Source organism: Stenella coeruleoalba, assembly GCF_951394435.1.
Source record: "Stenella coeruleoalba genome assembly, chromosome: 7".
In the NCBI taxonomy this organism is placed as follows: Eukaryota; Metazoa; Chordata; class Mammalia; order Artiodactyla; family Delphinidae; genus Stenella; species Stenella coeruleoalba.
This window is the reverse complement of record NC_137153.1, coordinates 122,205,991-122,231,625: the sequence shown is the minus strand read 5'-3', so window position 1 is coordinate 122,231,625 and position 25,635 is coordinate 122,205,991. Positions and strand designations below refer to the sequence as shown.

Sequence of the window (25,635 nt, the reverse complement as noted above, 5' to 3'; positions counted from 1 at the left end):
GTAGTTAGCAGGTCTGCGTTGTCCTCCCTGCTGGCCCCCCTCGAGCCCTTCTGCAGATGCTATTGGGGTGGGGGAGGGGTCTGCGTCGCCTCCTGTCTCTTCAGTGGGGTGCCCAGTGCCCATGCTGGGCTCCCGCTGTCCACCCTGCAGGGCAGGGAGCACACCCCTGGGGTTTCCACTTCCTGCCATCGTGGCGTCAGCCCAGCTCCTCCCTGCATCTTCCTGCCGCTTTGTCCCATGAAGCAGACAGCCCCCCCCGCCCCCCGTGAGCCCCTGCCCATCCCACCCCCACCCCAGGAAAATGCCGGGACAGGACCTGCAACTCTGGTGAGTCCAGAGGGAGCAGCATGTGGCAGGAGGACTTGGGCTGGTGCCCCTGCTCCACCACACTGCCTCCTCGAAGTTCCGGCAGAGTCCCTGGTGGGCAGGGTGGGGCAGATGTGATGGCCTCGCCTTCCTCAGGCGTGCAGCCCTCCCTCTACCTCACTGCCTGTCCCCTGGGCTCAGGCCCCCATCCTGTGCTTGTGCCCCATGAGGATGGGAGCATCCCTGGGGGGCTACTGGATATGCGCACTAGAATCCCGGCTGAGAGGAGGCGGCAGAGACTCGGGGGAGGAGCGGGTAGCACTGGGTCCTGTTCCGCGTGTCGCAGCCATGAGTTCAGTGGCGGTGAGGCTGCGGGGGCGGCGGTGTGGTCCAGTTGCCCAGGCCTCAGCCGGGTGCGGGGCGGTGGACCACGCAGGTGAGGAGGGGGTGGCGCCTTGTCAGTGCTGCTGCTGGCGCGGAGCCAAGAGGAGCTCAGAGCTTCAGGACAGGTGGCTGGCAGTGCCGGGCGCTGGCTATGTGCCCAGCCTCCGCCCTAGGCACGGGACCAGCCGTGGGACGGACGGGCTCCCGGGACGCCTGGGCAGCTGGCCTCCTACCGTTGCCCCCATGCGGAGCCCCTCCTTTCTCTCGCGACGGCCGCCGCCGCTGTTCCTACTGCTGCTGTCGCCGTGGCCAGTCTGGATCCAGGCGCCCCCCGCAGCCGCCCCCGCGGCAACCCCGGGCGCCCCGGACTGCCCCGAGGCGTGCGCGTGCGCGCCAGAGGGCCAGGCCAACTGCTCCGGGCGCGCGCTGCCCGCCGTGCCAGGGGGCCTGAGCCAGCGCGTGCGCGCGCTGCTGCTGGACCACAACCGCGTGCGTGCGCTGCCGCCCGGCGCCTTCGTGGGCGCTGGCGCGCTGCTACACCTGGATCTGCGCGAGAACGGACTGCGCTGGGTGCACGCGCGAGCCTTCTGGGGCTTGGGCGCGCTGAAGCAGCTCGACCTCAGCGCCAACCAGCTGGAGGCGCTGGTGCCCGGCACCTTCGCTCCGCTGCGCGCGCTTTGCGTCCTCTCTCTGGCCGGGAACCGGCTGGCGCGTCTAGAGCCCGCGGCGCTGGGCACGCTCCCGCTGCTGAGCACGCTCAGCCTGCAGGACAACGAGCTGCCTGCCCTCGCGCCCGCGCTCCTGGCGGGCCTGCCCGCTCTCAGCACGCTGCGACTGCGCGGCAACCCCTGGGCCTGCGGCTGCGCGCTGCGCCCACTCTGCACCTGGCTGCGCAGGCACCCGCTGCCCGCGCCAGGTGAGCCCTCGGGGGCGCGGGCGGGGCGGGCCACTGCCGCCGCCGTCGCCTGACGCCGCTCCCGTGTCCCGCAGAGGCCGAGACGCTGATCTGCGTGTCGCCGGGACGCCTGACGGTCAGCCCCTTGACCGCCTTCCCCGACGCCGCCTTCAACCACTGCGCGCGGCCCCTTGCCGCGCGGGAACTGGCCGTGGTCTACGCGCTCGGGCCCGTCTCCTTCCTCGCTAGCCTGGCCGCCTGCCTGGCGCTGGGCTCCATGCTTACCGCCTGCCGCGCGCGCCGCCGCCGCGCCGCCGCCCGCCGCCCGCCGAGGAGTCTGCCGGATCCCGGTGCCGGCATGGCCTCGCCTGCGGCAGTCGCCGCCGCCGAAGCCTGAGCGGGCCGCGGCCGCCCTCGAACCTTCGCCCTATCCCCTGCCCTCCTTCGCACTCCCTGCAGGCGTCAACAAGCGACACAGATAGAAGTTTTCTTGCCATTCCTTTCGGCATCACCACTACACACACCGGGTGGGGGGGGGGTGGAAGGCGGTGCACGCCGGGCCCCTGGGGCGGAGGGGCAGTGCGCGGCGGCGCTCGGACCGCAACGGGGGAAGGCACACGCCTGGACGCGGGAAGGGCTGGGCCTGTACAAGGTGGCGCGCGGGGCTGAAGACAGTCCCGAGCCGGCGTCCGGGGAAGCGCATCCTGGGCTGCGGGCCAGAGGAGGCGAAGAGAAGGCTCAGCCCTCACGGAGTCCGGAGAAGGGGGAGGCAGTGGGGAGCCCGAGCGCGCCCCTGGGAGGCGGCTGCCAGCTGGGGGGTCAGGGTCTGCAGTCCGGGAAGGGCAGGGCCAGCTCAGAGGATGGGGTCAAGCGGAGAAGGGGTGTGGGCAAGAAGGGAGAGGTGGGGACAAGGCTGTGGGGTGCCGGCGCTGCGGGAGCGGGGGACCCAGCCAGCCGGGGCCAAGGGCCCCCATGGTGGCTCTGGTGGTGGCTGGGGAAGGATGGGGCTTCAGTCTCTGCTCCAAGGCCCTCTGCCCGGGGCCAAGTCAGCCCCTCTCCCCACTGCTCAGAGACCCCAGGGCCCTGCCTCTGCCGGAGCGCCCTGCGGCCCTGCCCAGCCAGCTCAGCTCTGACCCGTCCTCAGCAGCTCTGGCCCGAGCCTCAGTCCAGCAGGGGCTGCCCGCCAGGCAGCAGGGCAGACGGACGGACGGGAGGCCCAGGGTGGGCAGTCTCTGGCAGGTGGGCTTCCCTCAGGCCTTCCCGAGCAGCAGGGCTAACTGGGCAGGTGGGCGCCTCCGGGGGCCTCACACCACGGTGCTGACCGAGGGATCTGAGAGGTTGAGCGGGCCCGTGATATCAGTGGGATGGTACTGCTGCAAAATAGAAATACACAGACAAGGCGCCCGTTAGCCCGACGCTCAGGGGGCGTGCGCGGGGCCGGGACGGGTGGACCGGCCAGCCGGCCGACCGGCAGGCAGGCGGGCGCGGCCTGGGGGAGGCTGGGGGGTGCTCCTCCCCCTGACCCCGTCGTGCTCCGGGACTCTGCGTGGGCCGGGCCGCTGTCCCGTCCGTCTGTCTGTCTGTCTGCGGGGGAGGGGGGCAGAGGAGGGCGGGCAGGGCGTCTCAGCTCTCCCTATGACGGGCACACATCTGCAGCTGGCCCTCCTCCCTCTCAATAGCGCGTCGCGGCAGCACTGTGTCTTTTTGGTTTTGCAAAGCGCCGCGTCCACCCCCGGTGCTCTATAAATAAGAACCAACAATCAATACCCGCTGGCCCCGCCGGCCGCCAGGGACCCCAGCCCTGAGCGCCCAGTGCCGCCCTGGCCCAGACCAGCCACGGGACAGGGGCAGAGGATCTCAGCAGCCGGACTGACCCCACCCCTCCCGCAGAGCCCCCCACCCAGGCCTCCCTCCGCGCAGGCGCCCAGCCTGAATGGTGGGAGCTAGGCTGCCCTCCCCCGCCCAGCCCCCAGCTTGCAGTGTCCCCAGTCACCCCTGCAGGGCAGGCCAGCCCCAGATGCCACGTGGCACCAAAGCTGGCCTGGAGGATGGCCCCTGGGGAGGCTCGGGCAAGGAGTCTGCTGGGAGCGTGTCCCTGGAAAGGCACCATGAGGGTCTCTGAGCTGCACCTGGCCCAGCTAAGGGGCCTGCATTTCTGCTCCAGGGCGGAATGCGGGGTAAGGACTCAGTGATGCCCTCAGAAAATGGCCCACTGCCTGCGAGACTCTGCGGGCCCCCAAAGCGCTGTCTGCTGGGTACCTTCTCGCCCCTCCCCCCGACTGCCCCACCCCTGCTCCTGTCGGATCCTCCTCTTCCTGCACCCCCTGCTGGGTCCCCTGGCTCAGGCTCCACCCACTTCCCGGGCCTGGACAGCCCCAGGCCTGTGCTCCCCGCCCCACAGATCCTCCCTGTCCCCCCACCCTGTCTGTGCTGAGCTCTGGGAAGTGGAGCCCCCAGGCCTTACAGGCCCCTCATGGGGCGCGCTGGTGGCTTCCCCTGGGACTCAGATGGCTCTGTGCTGAGCCCTGTGTCCCGTGTCTGCCCCTCTTCCCATGCACTGGGGGTGGCGGCTGCAAATCCTGCCTCCTTCCACCTTGGGGCAGATGGGTGACGCTGCCCACGAATGTGGGGCTTCCTGCGGACTGGAGGCCAGACCAGCCCTGACTGCAGGGAGGCCGCTGGACTGAGGGCTGTGCTGGCTCTGGGCGGCCCCCTCCCCACCTGGGGATGCTCCTAGCAAGGCTGGCTCAGTCTGGGGGGCCTTTGGTTCGAGCGCGCACATCTGGGCCAGTGACAGGCTGCCCAAGGCAGAGAGGCAGGGAATTCTTGGCTCAGGTGGAAGGCCTGGCTCTGGAGGGGCGGGGGGCCAGGCGCTGAGGCACTGATCTCCGTAGAGGCCGCCCCTTCCCGAGCCTCTGTCTAGGAGCCTCAGTGCCCACGGCTTGGAGGCCACGGCTTTCAGGCCCACCTCCATCCGTTCTCAGATCCCTGGGTGCTGCCGGCACGCCTCCTGCAGGGCCCCTGCTCGGCCTGGGGTGGGAGCCGCCTCCTTTGGTCCCACCCATTCCCCACCTGACGTCCCCTGTGGCCAGGGGCCTGTACCAACTCCAGGCCCCAGCCGTCCACCCAGATGGAGCCAGGCCCGGCCCCCAGCCCCGGCCCACACAGAGACCACATGGAGGGAATGCAACAGGCATGGCTCTGGTGAGACACGTGAGACAGGTGTCTGGGTGGCAGGGCTGGCGGCCAGACAGATGGGCGGATGGGACATCACAGCCGTCCCTCCGTGGACGTCGCAGGGAGGGAGGGAGGGCGGTGGGCCTCTCTGGGAGAGGCTGGAGAAGCGGACGTAACAGAGAGGTGGTGCGGCCTCCTGACAGGTGAGGAGCCTGGGACAGGGTGGTCCAGGCTCCCGGGGCCCCGGGCACAGCCCCGACGCGGTGAGGCCGGCTGGCTGACCAACAACATGACACGGCTTCAAGATGGCGCATGGCGTCATGGCATGGGTGGGGGGCAGACTAACGCAGAGACACACGGGGAAGAGGACCCGGTGAGGGCCAGCGGGAGAAAGGACCACGAGAGAAAGATCTAGAGAGTCAGAGAGAGAAGACCTAGTGTGCTGGGCGAGTAGAGGTGAGGGCAGAAAGGCCACGGCAGTCAGAGGTGGGAGCGGGTGGGATGGCGAGGGAGGGGCCTGATGCACGGGACACAGACACGGAGGGGCGAGATCAGAGTCGGAGACGTGGAACTGGGCGCTCTTCCCCTTACCGTGTCTTTGGAGGACCTACGTCTCTTGAAGCTGGAAGCCAGGGTGGAGGTGATAGCCCTAAATGTGGCTTTCTTTTTAGGGTCAGGCTCTGCTCTACCACTCTTTCTATCCTAAAATGAATATGTATAAGTGATTAGATGGCTAAGGGTGGCGGCCACACCTGCCCTCGCCTGCTCCTTGGGGGCTGCTGCCCGGCCTGGCTGGCCACTCGGGCCCTCACTCCGGCCTGCCTCCCTGTGCTGGATGGACCGACCGATGGTCGGACACTCGCAGGCGGCCTCTGCTCCTGCCCGGCTCTCGGGCCTGACCTCGCTCATGCTGGGGCTGGGCTCGGGGGGTCCCATCTGGCTCTCTTCCTGGGAGGTCCGCCTGGCTCCCTGGCTCCGAGGTGCCCCTGGTTTAGGGGCGTCCCGAGGAGGAGGAGCCCTCCGAGCACGGGAGGAGTTGCCCCACCGGCCCCACCGGCCACTCTGACCCCCGAGGAGGCGCACCAAGATTCAGGAAGGGGCTGAGGGGCCGAAGGCAGGTGGCGAGATGCGCTGGAGTGACAGAGAGACGGAGGCAGCTCCTGGGACCCTGGCCTCGGGTCTGATGGTCAGGACGGGCCCTGTGCCCGCCAGTGAGAGCAGCGGCCAGGTCCCAAGAGCAAGAGAGGGCAGATGAGAGGCGTGGGCTTCCAGCAGCCCCGTCGCCCCGGCCCTCCCTCCCTGCAGCACCAGCTTCCTCCCAGGGCACAGGCTCCGGGGAGGTACCCAGAGAAAGAGAAGAGATGGGGCAGACTGGGGCTGGACTATGGGGCACGAGCCCGTCCCAGGTGGGCTGCGGCCACCCCACGTGCAGCCTGTCCTCTGCTGGCGGCAACTTCCCACAGACACAGCCTGGGGTTGCAGGCAGGAGCGGCCGGCCAGTTAAGACTGGAGTTATAGGGAGCACAGGACACACCAGGGCCGCGGGGAAGGGGGTCCCCAGAGGGTGCCAAGGAGGGGCGCGGGGCGGCGAGGGCAGAGTGCGTCTTGGACTCACATGCTACACCCAGGTGGGTCCCTGTCTTACCCTGCCTCAGTTTGCCTTCCTATGGAATGGGCGCCGGTGGGCGACTCTGGAGACAGAGGGGCCAGGCGGACGCTTGAAGCCCGGCTTTGCGGAGGCGGCCACCTGCGGGCGGCCCCCAGCAGCGCGGCCTTGGCCGTGGCTCCCAGCTCCAGTCCTCGCCACAGGGGCTCCTGGGAGCCAGAGCCACGCTTCGGCCTGCGGGGATGGAGGAGGGCCGGGGCCAGGCCGAGCCGTGGGCACCAGGCCTCGGAGGGTGGCCTGCCCTACCTGCAGGTTCTTTCTCCACACGTTCACTGCTGCAAAGGCCAGCTGCATCTGCTTCCGGCGAGCATCCTTGTGCCGCTTGTAGGCGATCTCGATGAAGATCAGGAAGATCCCGGCCACGATGCCCCCGGCCACCAGCATGAAGACCCCTGCGGGCCAAGACCCAGCGCCTCAGCTGCGGGCGGGCCAGGCAGCCGGCCCCCGGGGAGTCCACCCGGCGTCAGCACTGGTGTCGGGGGCGTGGGGGGCCCACCTGCCATGTTCTCGAACGTGAGGGTAGCAGGGGCGTTGCTACGCGAATCACACTCCTGGTACCGCACCCACGTCTTGTCCAGGTCTTCCATGAAGCCGTTCTCGTGGGACCTGGGCGGGCGGGGCATGTGAGCCGAGGAGGAGGCTGGGCCGGCACTGGCGGGGCGGGGCGGGGCGGGGCAGATGGCGTGCATCTGGGGGCTACGTTGGTGGGGGAGGCGGTGTGCCTTGGGTGGGGCTCTTGGAGGGGGGCGGGGTGGGGCCGACTCACTTGAGGATGGACAGGGAGACGTTCTGCTTCCAAGGACTGTCTTTGCGCATGCCGATGCCAAAGCCTGAGCGGAAGAACAGCTCGCCGGTGGTCACCAGGTCGCACTTCTGCGAGGCCTCGAACTCCAGCACCGCCGAGTCCCAGATGAAGGCATGCAGCTTGCTGTGGGCAGGGGCAGGGTCACAGGGGCGGGGGCACAGGGGCAGGGTCACAGGGGCGGGGTCACAGGGGCAGGGGCACAGGGGCAGGGGCACAGGGGCGGGTCACAGGGGCAGGGGCACAGGGGCAGGGTCACAGGGGCAGGGTCACGGGGCAGGGTCACAGGGGCGGGGTCACAGGGGCGGGGTCACAGGGGCAGGGTCACAGGGGCAGGGTCACAGGGGCGGGGTCACAGGGGCAGGGTCACAGGGGCGGGGTCACAGGGGCGGGGTCACAGGGGCGGGGGCACAGGGGCAGGGGCACAGGGGCGGGGGCACAGGGGTAGGGTCACAGGGGCAGGGTCACGGGGCAGGGTCACAGGGGCGGGGGCACAGGGGCAGGGGCACAGGGGCGGGGCACAGGGGCAGGGTCACGGGGCAGGGTCACAGGGGCGGGGTCACAGGGGCGGGGTCACAGGGGCGGGGTCACGGGGCAGGGTCACAGGGGCGGGGTCACAGGGGCGGGGTCACAGGGGCGGGGTCACAGGGGCAGGGTCACTGGGGCAGGGTCACAGGGCCCACACGTTCGGGCCGCCCTGGCGCCCTTGCAGTCCCGCCCGCCAGCCTTGAACCCCCTGTCTATCCCCTTCCCGTGGTTCGCGTCCAGCCTGGACGCTCTGACTTTGACTGGAAAGAGGGGCGCCCCCACCGCTCCCGCCCAGGCCAGCGCCCCGCCCGCCCCCTCACTTGTCCCGCACGGCCTGGATGGCCTCGGCCGCGCTCTCGTAGTTGTGCTTCTCCATGTGCCGGTACATGGTGCTGAGCTCCACCTGCCGCCGGAAGTAGATGTCCACGGAGCTCTGCTTCACCGTCGCGTAGATGAACTTGTCCGAAGGATTCCTCAGCTGCAGGGTCAGAGGGTCGGAGGGCCCGGCTCGCGGCTGCTCTCCGGCCCCACCCCAGGCAGCCGCTGACCTCACGCCCCGCTCCCCTCGCCGGGCCAGGCCTCACCCGGGGATCGTTGATGCCGGTGATGCGCTCCTCGGGCCGGTCCAGCACCAGGAAGGCCGCCAGGTTGGCAGTGTAGGAGGCCACGATGATCATGGCGAAGCCGGCCCACACCATGCCCAGGATGCGCGCCGAGAAGCTTCTGGGGGCGCCTGCGGGCAGAGGACGGTCAGCTCCCGGCTTGGGGCGTGAGGGTTGCGGAGCAGCGTGGGGCCCGGGCCGGGCGTGGCCTCACCTTCCCCGATGCCCGAGTTGAGCAGGACGCCCCAGGAGAACCACATGGCCGAGGACAGGGTCAGCGCATCCTCCTCCTCCTCCTCGCTGTTCACTTTGAACCGGCCAAAGGGGCTGCGGGGGCGCAGAGGGCGGGCGGGAGAGGGCGGGAGAGGCAGCCCTGCCCCGCCCCCTCGCCCGCCCCGTCCCGCCGCGCCCGCCCCGCCCGCCCCGCAGGGGGAGGAGTCCGGCCCCCGGGCCGCGCTCACCTGAAGCGGTCCAGCAGGTACAGCATCACGGCCACCACATGCACTGACAGCCCCACCAGCAGCCAGAGCGTACTCTGGAAGGGCTGCATGAACGAGTCCAGCGTGCTCCGGGGGATCTCCTGTGGGAGGCCGGGCCGTCAGCGCCGCCAAGGCCCTCCCAGGACCCCACCCCGCCCTGCTGGGCCCCTGCCCACCTTCTTGACCAGAATGGTCAGGCCCTGGTACTTGAAGGGCTTGGAGAACTCGATGTACTGTGCGCGCTCGTTGTTGATGGTCAGCGGCGCCACGATCATGTCTGCCTGCCCGCTGAGCAACTCGCCCATCATCCCGTTCCACTCCTTCTTATTGCTGTTGTTCACCTGTGGGGAGACACAGCCGGTGGTGACACGGCCATCGCGGGCGGGCCTTGCTCCCCGGACCGGACAGTCTCCCTCCCTGACCCATCTCGGGATCTCCCACTCCAGACCCCGCCTGGCTCGAAGGCCCCGCCCACCCAGGCTCCACCCAGCCTGCAGACCCCGCCCACCCGAGACCCTGACCCTAGCCAGACAGGGTCCACCTGGACTGGGTCCCGCGCCGGCTTCCAGAGACCCACGCGTACCCGCTCCTGCGTGCCGAACTTGCCGTCCGCCACTAGGTGCACCTCATAAGTGAAGTTCATGGTCCGCGCCAGTTTGATGAGTAGGTCGATGCAGAAGCCGTAGCAGCACTGAGGCACGGTGTGGCGTGCTGGGCGGAGGGGAGGGGCGCTAAGTGAGGGGCTCGCAGGTGCGCCGTCCCGCCCGCTCCGCGGCCCACGCCCCAGCCCCGCACTCACGGCTGCCCGGCGACGTGTCGTTGGGCCCGGTGCAGATCACCTTCTTCACCGGATCCCCGTTCACGGTGAACTCCTCCTTGCACGTGCCGTCGCTCAGCGTGGGCTTGACATACACGAAGGGCTCCTGGTGGATCGTCACGATCTGGAGGGGAGGGGGACGCCCAGCCTGGACCACCAGCCCTGGGCTGCCCTGGGGTGCTGTCCTCTTCTCAGCATGCAGACTCCCCTGGACCGCCCCCCCGCCCCGCCCCCTGCAAATGCCCCACACTGCCCCCTCTGGAGCTTCAGGAAGTTGGTCGGCCTGCTGCCTGCAGGAGGGGCCCCAGACTCCCCCGTCGTGCCCAGGCCACCTCAGCATTCAGAAGGCGCCCGGCCTCCTGAAACACCGCGCCTGCTCTTGGCCACTTTCCTTTGGGTCTTGGCTTGCACATCACTAAAGTCGGCCCTGGGCCCCTTCTCTGACGTCTCAGGGCTGAGAAACCACCTGTCCCAGCCCAGAGCCTGCCCCCTGCCCCCACCCCTGCCATGAGGACAGAGGCATGTGCACTCAGAGCCTGCACAGGTCCGGGGACCCGCAGGGATTGCCCTTGTCTGGTGCTCCGGCCTCTCCTGACCTCAGCCTCCCCTGCAGCGGGTCTTTGTCTGATCATCTATCCTTCCTCCCTTCCTCTTCCCCGCTGATGCCGCCCTCTCTGCCGAGGCCTCTTCAATCCAGGGGCTCCTTGGGGCTCACGCTGGAGAGCTCTCTCCTCCCTGTCCTTCAGGGGCCTGAAGCCTGGGGGTGCGGAGGACAGATACAGGCAAAGGGGGCTGAACCGAGCACGGCATGTGAGGAGGGGTCCCAGGGGACGTGGGGTCGGTGTGAGAGGCCCCTTCTCCTCCAGGGCGGGTAGCCCTCGGCCTCAGCCTGCAGGGCAGGAGATGGGGAGCCCCTGAAGGAGCTTATTTGTCCTTAAAACTTTCCTCATCGTTTTCTATTGTGCGAGTAACATGCTCGTGCTTTTAAAAAATCAGTGAGGGGACTTCCCTGGTGGTCCAGTGGCTAAGAGTCCACACTCCCAATGCAGGGGGCCCGGGTTCGATCCCTGGTCAGGGAACTAGATCCCACATGCTGCAACTAAGAGTTCGCATGCCACAACTAAAGATCCCGCACACCACAACGAAGATCCTGCATGCTGCAACTAAAAAAAAAAAAAAATCCCACATGCTGCAACTAAAGATTCCGCATGCTGCAACTAGAAGATCCCACATGCTGCAGTGAAGATCCCTCGTGCCGCAACTAAGACCCAGTGCAGCCAAATAAATAAATAAATATTTTTTAAAAATTCAGTGAGATGGGAGGATAAATCGGGAGACTGGGATTGACATATACACACTACTCTATATAAAATAGATAACTAATAAGAACCTACTGTATAGCACAGGGAAATCTACTCAATAACCTGTAGTGACCTGTATATGGGAATAGAATCTAAAAAAGAGTGGATATATGTGTATGTATAACTGATTCACTTTGCTGTACAGAAGAAACTAACACAACATTGTAAATCAACTATCCTCCAATATAAATTAATTAAAAAGTAAACAATTTAGTGTCAAAAAAATCAGTGAGACAGGGCTTCCCTGGTGGCGCAGTGGTTGGGAGTCCGCCTGCCGATGCAGGGGATGCAGGTTCGTGCCCCGGTCCGGGAAGATCCCACATGCCGCGGAGCGGCTGGGCCCGTGAGCCATGGCCGCTGAGCCTGCGCGTCCGGAGCCTGTGCTCCGCAACGGGAGAGGCCACAGCAGTGAGAGGCCCGCGTACCGAAAAAAAAAAAAAAATCAGTGAGACAAAAAAAAGTTGTAAAAAGCCATCTGGCTCTCGAAGCCTGCGTGGGACCATCGGGCTGACTGTCGTCTGTTTTACACTCGGACTTTTCAATACCAGGTGTCTTTCCTGAGCGTCGGCTTTGGGAAAGTCCACTCTGCCCCTTGAGAGGGGTGGCGACCTGTGGGCAGGTGCTGGCAAAGGGCTCCAGGTGAGAGGCCAAGGGGGAGCTAGCTCAGAAAGCAGACAAGGCTGAGAGACACTTGAGGACCTGGGGGCGGGGACACTGGGAGAAGCACAGTGCTTGAGGGTCCTCGCCTTTTGTGAGCTCAGGTACCAGCCCGGTGCTGGTGTGGGTCAGTGTGGGAGGGACGCTGGGGAGGGCACCCTGGGGTGAGTCCAGAGGAGCATGGAAGAGTCAGGCCGAGGAAGAGAAGCTGTGAGGGATGAGGCCAACCGGGGAAGGGAGCTCCCAGAGGCCCAGGGAATCATGGAGGGGATGGCCAGCCATAGGGAATGCTGTAGGGAGACCGGGCTCAGAGGGCAGTGAGACCGAGTCACGGCAGGAGGCCAGGAAGGCTAAACATGGGGGGTTGGCTAGGACCACTTGGAGGTGTGATGAAGAGCATGGGGGCATCATCCCCAGGACTCAGGGCAGAGAGCACTGAAGCTGAAGTACGCCCATCTGCTCCCCTGTCCCCGATCGGCTCATCCCCAGGGGAGTCCTGGCCCACGTGACTTCCCCAGATTTAAGTGGGGTTGGGTCAGAGCCCATGAAACGGGGGGCCGGCGGCTTCCTCTCCTCCCTCCACCCGCTCTCCCTGCTGCCTCTGCAGTGCCAGGTGTGAGCAATGGCAGCGGGCGCTGGCCCCGCCCCCACTTCCTTTAGTCACTTTCGTTGACCTCACTGTCCCCTCCTCTGCACCCGAGGGGCGGGATGGAGTATACTGGGTGTGGAGGCTAGGGCAGGGTGGCGTGTCCCCCACCTTCAGCCTGGTGGACATCTGGTAACCTCGGGGCTTCTCTGTCTCTCCGCCTGGCCAGATGATTTTCCTGTCGTTGGGAATAACCTGGGGGTGGGAGTATGAGATGGAGGGTGGCCACGCAGGGGTCTTGGCCCCAGGACCCTAAGGCCCCAGCCCCCACCCCCTCATGACCCCCACCTACATGGGTGCCGTTGTAGATGCCCACTTGTACCAGCTTGCGGTTCTGCAGGTTCATGATGCTGTAGTTGGCAAACTTCCGGTCCCCATCCTCGTTGAACTCCACGCGGCCGGTCACGCCGTCTGCGTACTTGGAAGACATGAGCACTCTGGAGGGGGGCAGTGTGCGTTAGAATGATCAGGGATGCAGTGAGCCCCGCCCACTGTGAGTCAGGTGCACAGCGCAGCTATGGCAGCCGGGCAACTGCCGGCCTCTAGACCCTGTTTTGAGGGCTTTCTGTGGGTTGGGATATTCGATTCTCATGGCAGCTGCCCTAGCTTCACAGATGAGGAGGCGGAAGCCCAGGCAGGAGCAGCGGGCTGCTCACCAGCCAGTGGGGAGGAAAGGCTGGGGTCTCGTCGTCCTGAGTGTGCACGCCTGTGTGTGTGTGTGGGGGGCCCTATATGTGTGCACACAGGATCCTTGCGTGGGGTGCAGCCCTGTGCCTGTACTTGTGCCACATGTGTGATGTGCCTCTCAGCCTGTCTGTGCACACACGCGTGTGCACGTGTGCACATATGCTGCCTGTATCTGCAGTTGTGCGTGTGCTCCTGTCGTGGGCCCCATGGACCATGGGTCTGCACGTGCCACTTGGGGCTGGCGGTGTTGGTGTTGGGCTGGGCCTCCCCACACTAGTGCCGTGGTGTCCAAGGTTCTCTGAGTTAACTCCTGCCCTGCTGTGGCCATCCGCTTGGGTCTCTGGCCAACCCTGGCTCTCTACAGGCTTGGATGCCATACCTGGATTCCTTGTCTGACCTCCTGGGCCCGTGGGCTCTCCCAGTCCCGGCCGGAAGCAAGACCCTCCTCCCCAGGGCTGTTAGCCGCCCTGGGGAGTGGGGTGGGGCCTCAGGGTGGGCAGCAGTGGGAAAAGGTGGAGGCAGGAGAAACGGAAGCAGCTGTGATTTCAGTGACATCCGAGTGTTGGAAATGGGGCAGGTGATTATCGTGGTGGAGATGGAGGTGAGGGTGGAGCGCGGGGGCGGATAGAGGAGAAAACTGGGGAAGGTGGCGGTATCTATAGGATACAGCAGGCTGGGCTGGACCGCCCTGGGAAGAGCGACTGTTCCCAGCGCCGGAACGGTGGCCCGCCCACTTTAGGAGATCAGCCCGCCCACCTCAGACGAGCGGCCCCGCCCACCTCTTGAAGAGCGGCCCGGTCTTCCAGATGTTGGTGTTGCCCACGCAGCCCCGCGGCGGATCGGTGATGTTCTCCTTCTCGAGAAGCTCGTGCACGGCCTGGGCCACCACCCCCACGGCATCGCTGATGTGGGCCGACTCGTTCTTGCCGTTGATGAGCTGCAGCCCGATGATGCCTGGGGCAAGCGTTGGCTTAGAGCCCGTGGGGGACCCCTGCCCACCGGGACCCTGGAGCCCAGCACTCACCGTCCGGGGCGTAGCGCAGGGCGTTCCCCGAGATCTCGCGCTCCCCCACCAGCCACACGTACCCCGAGCCGGTCATGTTCAGCATCGCGGCTGCGCGGTACACGGTGGCAGCGTCGTCCTCGCTGTGGGGCAGAGCGGGTGAGGGGCCGGGATTCCAGCCCTTCCCACCCGGGGCCGGGGGCGGCCGCTCCACATTCCCAGGGTCTCCTCCGCAGCGTGGCCTACCCACGTGGCCTCTTCCCCAACCCTGCCCCCCACAAGGGAGGTCTGGAGACACTGCAGAGATGGGGTGCGGCCGCCACCCCAAGCCTACACCGCACCTGGGCCAGGAGACCCCCACAGAAGCGAGCGGGTGGGCCCAGACCCCCTGAGCTTCCCAGACATCTCTTGCTGGCCCGCTGCCCTCGGTGGGCAGGGTTTGGGTGACATGGGATGGCGATGGCTCCTTACTGGTTGATAACTCGCTCACCGGGTACCAGGCAGTATTCTGAATGCTTTTCATGGACCATCTTATTTAATTCTCACAACCTCCCTGTGAGACGGGCAGAAGTACTACCCCTGTGTCAGGAGGGGAAACTGTGGCACCCAGGGCACACAAGTGGTAAGCGACAGAGTCGGGTCTGTGCCTGGACTGTCCACCCCTGAGCCCGTGCTCCTGCAGCTTCCTGGACAAGCCATACCCCTCTGGCGCTGCACGCCTCAACTTGTGAACTGAGGGGCTGGGGGCTTTCTGGTTGGTCAGATGCTTCTGGGACCGAGAGCCAGGGAGCTGCCCTGAGCATCACAGCGGAAGCCACCGGAGAGAGATGAGGGTACCTGCTCTCCCTTTTGGAGTCTGCCCAAGCAGCTGTGTTCTCTCTGCCATCCAGGGCTGGGGCCACTGGTAGGACACAGCACAGGCCTCGCCTTGCAGGCACACGTGGTCCTGAGTTTTTGGCGTGTCCTTACAAGTGAGCCTCTGTGGACCTGGTCTCCTAGGGCTGGGCTCTCTCTGGTCAGGGCAAGGACCCTGGGCCTGGTGGGGCTCCCACCTTCTGTCCCCTATTGGGCCGAATTTGGTCCCAGATGGGCCTGGACCACAACAGGCACTTTGCTTCTCCAATGCATGGGCATCGGGGTACAAAGAGGCTGGGGAGATTGTCCAAGTGTTGGGTTATTTTCCCAATGGCTGAGCCTGGAAGCTAAGATGGCCCTAGGTTCCCTAAGGGGTCTGCCCCCAATTTTCTCAAGGAAGAAATGCAAATCTTCAGTGTTTGCTCTAAATGAGAACGCTACTGTTGGCTGAAAGCAACACAAAAGAGCGGCGCTCCAGGCAACATCCAGCCCGAATCGCTGGCAGCACCCATTCGTGCATGTCAGGGCACGGTGTGCCCCTGTCAGCGGCGCCCACAAAGCCTGGCGGAGAGGCCTGTCTGCTGGACACCATCCAGGCCTGTGACGTTGGACTTGGTGGGGTGAGCACACACCTGTGCTTGTGTCCGTGTAAACTGATATCTTCAGTAAAGCAGACAAAAGCCTGATCGACCCGCCAAACTGTTTTATGGAAATAACTGATCCCAGTAACGATAACTTCAGGAGGATTATTTAAAAAACAAAAGTTTTGGAAATCAATTAGAAACTCTGAAGCACTCTGTAGAAAACTGGTCAAAAGTTAAGATTGGCTTAATGGGGTCTCTCCGCAAAACGCTCTCAACAGCCCTCGTGAGGGGAGCCAGAATGTGTCAGGCTGGGGCGCCAGGGCGAAGAAGACCTGCGTCTGCCCTGCCCAGGGGACCACCGGCTTCCCCGGGCTCTGGGAGCTGGGCGCGCTGGGCAGGCGGGTCCCCCTCTGTGGTGGGACTCTGGCCTCTCTTGTCCGAGGAGCCCCGGCTGTGAGGGGAGGGGTCTCTTCCCGCCTGACAATACACAGGCCTTGCGTGGATTCAAGAGGTGGGCATGTGGTTGCCAAGTGCTGTGCCTTTGTGAACAGCAAGTATCGCCACATGTGTGGGGTTCGTGCATGTACGTAGCACGCGGTGAGTCTGTGGCGTGTGCACCTGTGCACGAGAGCACCGTGCCCTGTGTGTGTCGGCGCGGAGCGTGTGCGTGTGTGGTGTGTCTGCACGTGTATCTAGGTGAGAATATGCCTGCGTGCGTTACATGTAGCAGCGTGCCCGTGTGCGCATAGGTGTGTCCTGTGTGCACGTGTGTGCGGTGTGTATACGGCACATGCACGTGTACAGGAGGGCGTGGAAGCATGTTGTGTGCACGTGTGTGTGTACGGCATGTGCACGTGTAGACAGTATGCGGGTGATGCGTGTTCGTGTGTATGCGTGTGAGTGCCTGTGCTGGTGTGCGTGAGCGGAGGGCGGTGGGCGTTAGTGCCCGCTAACTGCCTTCCAGCCCGAGGAGCCCCTGCTGGTCCCATCCTGCCCTCTGCCCAAGGACGGGGTGCACCTGGCTCTGTGCCAAAGGTTTGTGGCCTGAACGTGCAGACGGACACCTGCCCTGCTACTCAGGGCACTGCAGGCTCCCGCTGGCCGCCTGCAGGGCGACCCCTGCTGTCTTTCCCCACTCTGCTGGAGCCTGCAGAGCTTCTGGGACAGGCAGACAGTGGGCCGGGTCTCCCCAGGCTCTCCCACGTATGTCCCATGAGGCAGGGCTCTTCCTTTTCCTATTGCTGGTGGCCTTGCCTTTCCCTCCCCAGGAGGACACAGCCATTTGCAAAAAGGGAGATTTTTACTGGGGGCTCAGCCGCAAGGTTATGGTGGGGACCAGGCCCGTCCAGCAGAGCCTGGCTTTGGGTTCCCCCTACGCGGTTCCCCTCTCACGCTGCCTAGTCCGACTGCCCCACCCCTTCAGCCCTGTCCCTGCTGTGGGCCTCCCCCCGCAGGCTCACATGCAGACCCCACGTCACTGCCCCAGGCCCCCTCCCTGACCCAGCTCCCAGAGCCCCGTGTCCCCCCGTCTATCACCTGGGCCGCGTTTGCCTTCCTAAGGGCAGGGCCTTATCCCACCCCCATCCCCGAGGCCCAGGGTACACGTGCAAGGGGACCGTCCTTGGCAAGGACGCCAAAGCCTGAGTCCAGCCTGGCCGCACCTGGCGGAGAGGACGATGACCCGAGCCTCCAGCTCCCGCGCCTCCATCAGCAGGGCCGTCACGTTCTTGGTCCCCGGGTCGAACTGCAGCACCTTCTCAGCCTGCGGTGTGAGCGGGTGCGTTAGCAGGTGGCCGGGGTGGGGGATGCAGCGCCTCAGGGGCCAGAGTCGAGCCGCAGCCGCTAGGAACCCCGAGGCAGCTCCGCTAGGGCCGCCTCGGCCTGCGCCGGCCACCTGCACTGCCACCTGCCTTCCAGGCTCCTCGGCCGGCCGGCCGGGCTGGCCTCGCTCGTCCTTTCTTCAGCCTGCTGGCTCTCCTGTCCTCGCTCTCTGCTCTGCGCGTCTCTCTCCACCTCTCACTCCTGGCCTCACTTTTGCACTGAGCATGCAAGCTGAAGTGGACCGAGACTCAGAAAGAGGCGTGCAGCGGACGGAAACAGAAAAGAGTTTTGGAATGCAATCGGGAGCGGAGACTAGGCCGCCTTTTCCAAAACCACGGGAGGTCGTCTGGGGCCTGGTCCACAGGCCCCGCAGGAGCAGCCCAGACCGCAGGCAGGTCAGGCGGACAGGCGGGCTCCCTCCTGGGCTCCACGAGGAAACCCTGGGGTGCCTGGAGATTCGCATGCACTTCCCAGAGAGCAGCTCCTCCTGCGGCCGTGCCTGCCCCTTGGCCCGGCCGGCGGGCTGCGGGGCCCTGGGCGGCCAGCACCTGCCCTCTCCTGCCTACGCTGCCTGCTCTCGACCTCGCTCTCTCCTCATTGCTCGGGCCTGCGGCGCGGCTGGGCCCACGGTAGCCCTAGCGGCCGAGGCGCCGGAGGCCGGGGCTCCCTAGTCGGTGGGTGGCGTGCACGTCCATGCATATATACCTTGGGTCCGCGCTTGTTGTCATAGGACAGTTGGTCGAGGTTTTCATAGTTCCTTTTTTTACTCTGATGAATAATGTGCACAGAGAAAATATGCAGACACAGAAGAAGATTATAAACGGTTGAAAATGACGGCGCTAAAGCAATCACACCACCTCCTCGGCACGTCTGCAGAGGGGCACGTACCTGGAGCTCGCAAACACCTAGGCCCGGGGTGGGGCTGGGGGCCAGGGAGGTGCTGGGGAATGAGGGGGCGTGGGGGCCACCGAGGCTCCCTGCCACGGAGCTGCGCTCTTGGAAACGCTCACGTTCAGGAGAAAGGGAGGCCCTGTCTGCGCCCAAGCCAAACGCCTCCCTTTGGGGTCCCATCCGCCCGCCCCCCGCCAGGCACCTGCTATGTGATGCCAGCAGCGCCCACCCCAGCCCCGTCAGTCCTGAATGGGCGATGTCCCCTCCCCCAGCCCCGGCCCCTATTCCCCACCCCGCCCAGCACCCCCTTCTGCCTCTCTTAGAGGTCCAGCTGCTCTGCCCTCACTGACTGGTGTGTGATGGGCGCGCCTGTCAGCCCACGTGTGCGCTGGAGAGCAGCTGTGACAGGAGTTCGTGAGCACGTGTGCATCTGTGGGCGTCTGCGTGGCAGCATCAGCCTACGTTAGTCTGTGGTGGGTGGGAGTGAGGGCCAGTGCCGTCTGAGCATACGTGTGTGCGCGTGTGCGTGTGCGAGCCCCCGGGCCGTGGAGGTGTGGAGGGCGCCTGCGAGCCTGTGGCAGGCGTAGTAGAGTGTGAGTGGATTGTCTCGGGAAAGGCCGCGTGTGCCCGTGAGAGGGAACACGTGCGGCTGGGCGTGCGGGGGGTGCGTGAGTGCGCACTGGGCCTGCGTGCAGCCACAGGTGGGCACGCCAGGAGCTGACCTGCTTGCCTGGTGCTGGGTGCTGTCTCAGGGGGGTGGGGCCTGCAGTCCTGGTAACCAGCCCTCCCTCCCAGACTCAGCCAGTCCCCCCCAGCAGGACCCCAGGACCCTCTGGGTCTGCCCTCTGGTTCACCCCCAGCTGGTGCCCTCTCTTCCCTTCGGGGCCTACGGCACCCTGGGGGACCCGGGTTGGCACTCAGCTTACTGAAGCCAACTCTGACTTCGCAGACAGCACATGCTCCCCGCCGCCCTTGGTCTTGCCTCCCGGGGCCCTCCCCAGCCTGGGCGTCCCTCCCTCTCTGCCCAGCTTGGCCTCCACCCAACCCCGGGGGGCCTTGGCCCAGGTGCTGAGCGCCCAGGGCTCCAGGCTGGGTGAAGGCGGGACCCCGGGCCTCCTCTGGTGAGCACCAGCTTCTCCTCAGTCTGGCAGTGGGGATGGGTGGGGTGGGGGTCGCCTGGACCCCCAGAAACGCCACTCCGGTCTCTCCACAGCCCACACGTGGGCGCCGGGCTGGGGTAGAACGGGCAGGTGGAGCCAGGTGTCTACCGGATTCCCAGGAGTCCAGAGCCCCAGTCCCCACGGTGGGGAGGTGAGGAGAGGAAGGGCGCGGGGTTCCGTGGGGAGAGCGGGGGGGGGGGACGAAGTGGGGCAGGGCCCAGGCCGGGCTTGGGGGTGGCAGATGTCCGTGGGTGGGGCTTTGGGGAGGGTGATGGGCAGCTGTGAGGTGAGGGGCTGCGGCGGGGGTGAGGCCGGCGCGAGGACAGGGCACGGGTCACAGCAGAGAAGGAACCGGGTCCTTTGTGGAGGGGGCACGGTGAGCGGTGCCACCACACTGAGGGGGCTCCCGAGGGGAGGCCGCTGGGAGGGAGCGGTGTGGGGGGCAGAGGCGGCGCCCCTAGGGAATTTTGAGCCTAGGGCCTGTGTGGGCTGGGAAGCGCGCTGCGGGGAGGTGGGGGAGGGGACGGGGGAGGGGAGCGGGGCGGGGCGGGGTGTTTGCGGAGCTCCAGGTGGTCCTGCCCTCGCCCCGCAGGGACTGACACGAAGGAGATTTCGACTAATGGCAAAAGCGAGTGAAATGAGCCGAGGACAGGCTGGGGCGGGCGCTCGCCAGACGCAGTGGTGCTGACCATGCACGATGGAAAGAGAAGGGTGTTCACACGGGCCACAGACACAGCGGCGGCTCGCCGGCTCCGACTCCTGCTCGGGACACCCCGCCCGGGCCTCACCTTGGACTCGCGCTCCTCCAGCAGGGTCTCCAGGCGCTTCTGCGCCGCCCGGCCCTCGTGGTCGTCGCTGACCAGGAGGATGATGTGGTTCCAGCTGTAGACGCGCATCATCTCGAACCAGACGCTCGACTGGTGGGAGTAGGGCGGCACGGTGCGCAGGAAGCTAAGGTGGATGCTCTGCGGGACACGGGGCGGCTGAGGACGCGGGCCAGGCGCGCACGCGTGCGCGCGCGGGCCAGACGCTCCCCCTCGCTGCTTCCAGACCCCGGGGACCCTGCTTCCCTCACTCCTCCCTTCCCACCGCTGGCTTCTCTCCCCACCCCACATCATCTAATCTGAGAACCGGAGGCTCAGTTTGCCCAGCAGCACCCTGACTGAGACGGGTAGAGGGGGCGGTCTGTGGAATTGTTCCTGGGGTCGTTCCCCTCCTCCCCTGCAGCCACCCGCTGCTGAGCTACTTGAGATCAGAAACTTCTTGCTGGCGTGCAGCATCTCAAAGATCCCCCCTGGGTCCTTCCCAAATTCACGTAACTGGTATTTAGAGCAAGTCTTCACTCTTGGGGCGAAATACTTCACCCCTTCACCGAGCCCAGGGGTTGCTGCCTGCTGACCCCGCCTTGCTTCTCTGAGTGCACTGGCTGCCAGGGAGGGGACGGAGCAGGATCCTCCCGCCTCAGCACAGGACCTTTGAGTCTGCCCAGGGAGCAGTGTTCCTGGGGACCCACACTGATCCTGGGGCCCTCTGAGCCCTCCAGATCCTTCTTCCACCTGCGCCCTCTTTGTGCCTTGGAATCAGGGTGCAAGAATGCCCTTTTGCCTCTGTCTGTCATCCAGCAGGTGACATGGCTGCAAGGGGGCTGTGGGTGGGGTCCTGGACTGGCTCTGACCCAGGCCCTTCTGGTCCACGTGTTGGGCACAGATGGTCTGTGGTTTGTACCAGGAGTGGGGTCAAGGTGGAGCGCTAAGATTTGGTCGCAGGTTTGCCCTCGTGCTGGGCCTCAGTCTGGATCTGGGGCGGGGGCACGTGATGGGCTGGTGTCCTGTTCTGGGACAGGGCTCCCCCCACCCCAGCCTCTCCTGTGCCCCACCGCCTGCTCTCCTCTGTAGAGCCATTGTTCTCCCATTTGCATGTGAGGGGCCTGGTACCCAGAGAGGTGAAGGAGGCTGGCAGGCCTAGGGGGAGCCTCCACTTCTCACAGTTGAGGGTTAAGTGCCTCTGAGCAGCTTGGGTGCCTCTGCTGTGTGCTGGGGTTTCCAGAGCCTCAGGAACGGGTGGTCGTCCTGGCCTCCACTGGCCTCCTCCCTTGTGGGCCGTCCCAGAGGACCCCTCACTCTGGCCTCGCTTTCCTATCGCCTCCAGGAGGACCCCTCCCTGACCTCCCCAGACACCCTGGGCCCGGCTGAGATGACCTCCGTGCCTTAGGCAGCGTTATCCAGGACCCTGGGCTCCCGGCAGGATGGATTTGGAGAAGATGGGGAGAGCGGGGAAGCCCCCAGCAGCCCAGCCCTCTGGCCCCTCAGCTAAGGCATCAGCTGGAGTCCCCTGCCAAGCAGCGCCTCCGGGCCTGTCTGCAGGTGACACCAGGCCTGGAGGGAGATGTGGAGGAGGCTGCCCCCCCCAGCCTCTCAGTGGCCAGTTTGCCTCCCCAGCTGACCAGTCCTCCCAGAGCCGTGGGCAGACACTGCGGGAGGGCTGGGCAAACTAATGCAAGGTGCCGGCAGCTATGGGGGTGAGTTTCCTGCCAAACCGACTTGGTGACCTCTAGACTCTCCCAGCTGCTGCTCCACGACTGGGCGACTCCAGCCAGACCCCCAGCCCATGGGCCACGATACAGCCCCGAGGCCCGAAACCCCCAGGCCAGCGCCCCCAGCCACGAGCTGCCTCCTCTGTTCACCTGGAATCCTCTTCCAGCTGTGCCCTCTAGCGGGAGGTGCCGGTAACTACACCCTCACTGCCACCTGGTGTCCCAGCCACTTCTAGGCTTTTCCTCCTCCTGGTGCCCCTTCCTCCAAAGTGCCCCGTCCCGCTGTCCAGGAAGCTGCCCTGTCTGTCCCTTCTTCTGGCCCACGACGGCCTCTGCTGCTTCCCAGGGCTTGCTATTGGCGCCTGTCACCTGTCAGTGGGCCGTGTGCCCGAGTGTGGGTGGGCATGTGTGTCAGCGTGTGAGTGTGGGCCTGTCTGAGTGTATGATGGAGCGTGAGTGTGGGGGAGTGAACACGTTAGTTATGGGAGTGTGCACATGAGCATGAATGTTTGAGTGGGTGATGGTGTGAGTATGCGTGTGAACGTCAGCGTGTGCGTAAGAGCACGTGAGTGTCCCTGTGAATGTGTGTGGCTGTGTGTGTGCAGGCGTGAGTGTATGGATTTGTTAGTATCTGGGAGTCTGTGTGACTGTGAGTTTGTGTGCTGTGAGTGTGTACTGGTGTGCCTGTGTGTGGGTGAGTTTGCGTGTCTCCGTGAGACCGTGAGTGTGAGTTGTGAGCGTGCCTCAGTGTATCACCCTGTTGCACCTGGAGCCCAGAGCCCATGGTTTGAGCCCCTCTGCCTGTGCCCCCCATCCTGGCAAAGCACCTGCCCCCCACTCTCTCCCCCAGCAGCTGCTGGCGGCTCCGGGCTGCAGGAGCGAGCCGCCGGGTCTGAACACGGGAGCAGAGCGGGCTGGGTCCCCGTGCAGCGGTCAGGCTCACCTTGTCTGAGTAGATGGACATGCGGGTGGTCAGCCCCAGGACGGGGATGCGGTAGAAGCCGGCTGTGTAGGAGACGGGGGTGGGAGTGAAGTGGTCGTTGGGGGTAGGCGGGTGGCTAACTAGGATGGCGTAGACCTGTGGACACAGGGCACAGGGTCAGCTCTAGTGGGGAGCGGGGGCCACTGCCCTGGAGCTGGCTGTCCAGCAACAGCAGAGGCTGAACACGAAGCGGGGCGTGGGTGGTGGCGGGGGGACACCACCTGTGCTCACACAGCCCCAGGAGTGCAGGCCACCCAGCAGGGGACCAGACCCCAGTCCCACCTTCTGCGTGTAAGTGAATCATGGGGGTGAGGCAGAGGCAGACAAGACTCCTGGGACCAAGAAGACACACAGGGAGCTGACAGGCCCCTCCCCCACCCCTGTCCAGGGCCTCCCCTCTCGCCCCTCGCCCTGGGGGGCTGCCCTGAGCTGTGTGGTGAGACCCTGAGAGGGAGGACGAAGGCCAGTCCTTGGCATGTCCTGGGGCCGCACCTGCCGCCCCAGCGTGGGCTGGGAGAACCACACCAAGCCCCACGCTGACCCTCATCCTGGGTCAGAGGTGGACGGAGGCCAGCACTCCAGAGACGGAGGGCAGCTCCGGGAGGTGCGTCGAACATCGCAGACTATTAGCGGGAGAAGCTGGGCAAGGAGCCGCCTAGAGGCCCGGGCCCCCCTGCTGGTGTCTTCCAGGGGCAGGCTGAGACCCGCTCGGTTTGAACAAGACCCAGTGCTGACTTGGGCACTGACCACATCCTCAAGGAAACCTGGCCTTCCTGCCTGGACCAGTGGCTCAGCCCCCGAGGCAGGGAGATGGGGCAGATGGCTTGGCAGTTCCGTGCTGCCTTCACATTAGAAGGACAGTCCCAGTCCTTCTAATGTCAGTCCCAGTTCTGCCTTCCCATCTCTGAGCTGCAGGACCACCTGCTTTTGCAAACGGGGCGGGGGGTGCGCTGGCCCACGTGGTGGGGGCGATGGCTACCGAGCCGGCACCTGGCTCACAGCGTGTGACAGTGAGTGACAGCTGCTGCTGTCACCTTTGCTCCTAGCACTGGCTATTCCCTGGGAGAACAGTGCCCACAGACAGCAAAGCTAAGTTGGAGGAGGGATTCCCAGAAAGGGCCACACTTGTTCTCCCTCCTTTGCCCCGCACAGTCTGCACCCAGAGGGGCCTGGCCAGTGTCGGCCTGAGCGTGTGTGTGCATGCGTGTGACCACGCAGGTGCTCACAAGTGTGTGCTGGGTATGTGTGTGGATACCGCATGCCCCAACATGTGTGCATGTGCGTGTGCGATTGAGCTTGTGTGAGCACGCGTGTTTGCGTGTGTGGCACGGGAATGTGTGTGCTCATGGATATGCGTGGGGGGTCGGTCTGTGTGTGAATAAGCGTGTGCAATTCTGATGTGCACGAAGCGGTGCTGGCTTAAGTCTGCGCAGCTCTGTGCACAAACGTGATGAATGTGCGTGCGCATGTGAGCGTGTGTGTCCATGGATGCGGCGTGCCTGTCCGGTGAGCGTGTAAGCAGCACTTGGACCGGTGTCGGTCCCGCCTGTTACATAAAAGGCTGCATTGCAGTGATCCCGAGGCCTCATCGGGATTCAGCAGGCAGCGCAGCCCGGGGGCGGACAGCTCTGACAGGCAAAATCCTTGAGTCGCGTCCTCCCCCGCAGCGCTGGCTGCCAGTGGCTGCCACGCTCTGCCCTGATACCTCTCCCCGTTCCCACCCTGGAGAACACCCGGCTTCAACACCTGGGCCATTTCCCATCTCAGGCAGACCTGTGGATGGGGGAAGGGGAGGAGGAAGGGAAGGAGATCTCCAAGCAGGAACAAAGATGGCCCCAGACCCCATCCAGTTTAAAGCCCTGCAGTCCTGCCTGTGGCTGGGACAGGCACCTCTCAGGCAGGCCCGGAATGCCCGCCCCGACCCTGACACACAGTGACCAAGCAAACGGCCACATGTCTGCACACACCAGTCTGGACCTCGACACCTGGAAACCCTGTGAGGACAAGCCCCGCTGGCCGGTGACTGATCTGGGGCTAAGATGGGGAACCGGCAACACTGGTGTTTAGCTGCTAGTGAGACCAGCCCCCTGGGTCCTCTCTCAAGGGGAGGGAGAGGGCTAGGAAAGGATGGAATGAAACTGGGACAGGGGGAGGGATGGCGGGTGAAGGAGGGAGGATGCTGGCAAGGCGGTGGGGGAGGGGCGGGAGCTGGCACAGCGTGAGCCCCGGGGGTGCTGGCACCTGGCTGGAGATGAGGTCTTCGCACACCGACAAGGCCATCTGGATGGCGTTGGGCTTGTGGGTGACGGAGGTGGCGTTGAGTTGGATCTTCCAGGAGCCGTGCCGCTTGTTGGCCTGGTTCACAGCCTCGCGGAACATCTGCTCGTGCTTCCGCGTGCTCAGTACCGCGCCGATGTTGACGATCTTGGGGTCGCAGGCGGCACGGGCGAAGGAGCAGGAGAAAAGCAGGGCGAGTGTCAGCAGGCGCATGGTGCTCATGGGCTCCGGGCGGCGCCCTGGCTCTGGGCAGCGCGAACGCGGGGCCCTCGGCGCATCCCCAGAGGGACGCCCCGGCCGTCCTGCGCGCGCCCGATCCCGCGGGCTGAGGGCGCCACGTCTTCCCCGGGAGCCTTAGTCCTGGGACGTCTGCACCGAGCAGGTGGCACCGAGCCTTCGGCCGGCCGGGCGGACCCGGGTGCGCGTGGGTTCCGGGCGCTCTGTTCCAGGCGGCTGGCGCTGTCCGCGGTGCTGAAGCGGGTCTCGGCGCCGCTCCGGGTGCCCCGCGCCGAAAGGACCCGG

General features: G+C 65.5%; 2 protein-coding genes across 9 annotated transcripts; one reads left to right on the top strand and one right to left on the bottom strand.

Annotated features, from left to right (window-relative positions):
* Positions 1–933: 933 nt before the first annotated feature.
* LRRC26 (leucine rich repeat containing 26) lies at positions 934–1,982 on the top strand (the record flags this gene model as incomplete). The annotated part of the gene is made up of 2 exons (XM_079926595.1): positions 934–1,606; positions 1,681–1,982. 2 exons carry the CDS (start codon positions 934–936, stop codon positions 1,980–1,982), a joined length of 975 nt encoding a protein of 324 aa, XP_079782721.1.
* Positions 1,983–2,889: 907 nt separating this feature from the next.
* Positions 2,890–25,357, bottom strand: GRIN1 (glutamate ionotropic receptor NMDA type subunit 1; the record flags this gene model as incomplete). Of its 8 annotated transcripts, none has more annotated exons than XM_079926782.1 (21): positions 25,078–25,357; positions 22,798–22,932; positions 20,110–20,286; positions 17,976–18,038; positions 17,111–17,211; positions 14,032–14,153; positions 13,787–13,961; positions 12,613–12,757; positions 12,432–12,515; positions 9,639–9,780; positions 9,423–9,550; positions 9,016–9,180; positions 8,822–8,940; positions 8,575–8,687; positions 8,343–8,491; positions 8,079–8,236; positions 7,195–7,356; positions 6,925–7,034; positions 6,675–6,820; positions 5,354–5,464; positions 2,890–2,958 (listed from the first exon to the last, which is right to left on the bottom strand). In XM_079926782.1, exons 1-21 carry the CDS (start codon positions 25,333–25,335, stop codon positions 2,890–2,892), a joined length of 2,832 nt encoding a protein of 943 aa, XP_079782908.1. In that variant the 5' UTR covers positions 25,336–25,357. The 8 variants fall into 8 exon arrangements, with proteins under 8 accessions (XP_079782908.1, XP_079782912.1, XP_079782910.1 ...); XM_079926780.1 differs by lacking the exon at positions 2,890–2,958 and adding an exon at positions 3,209–3,325; XM_079926786.1 differs by lacking the exon at positions 5,354–5,464.
* Positions 25,358–25,635: the final 278 nt, after the last annotated feature.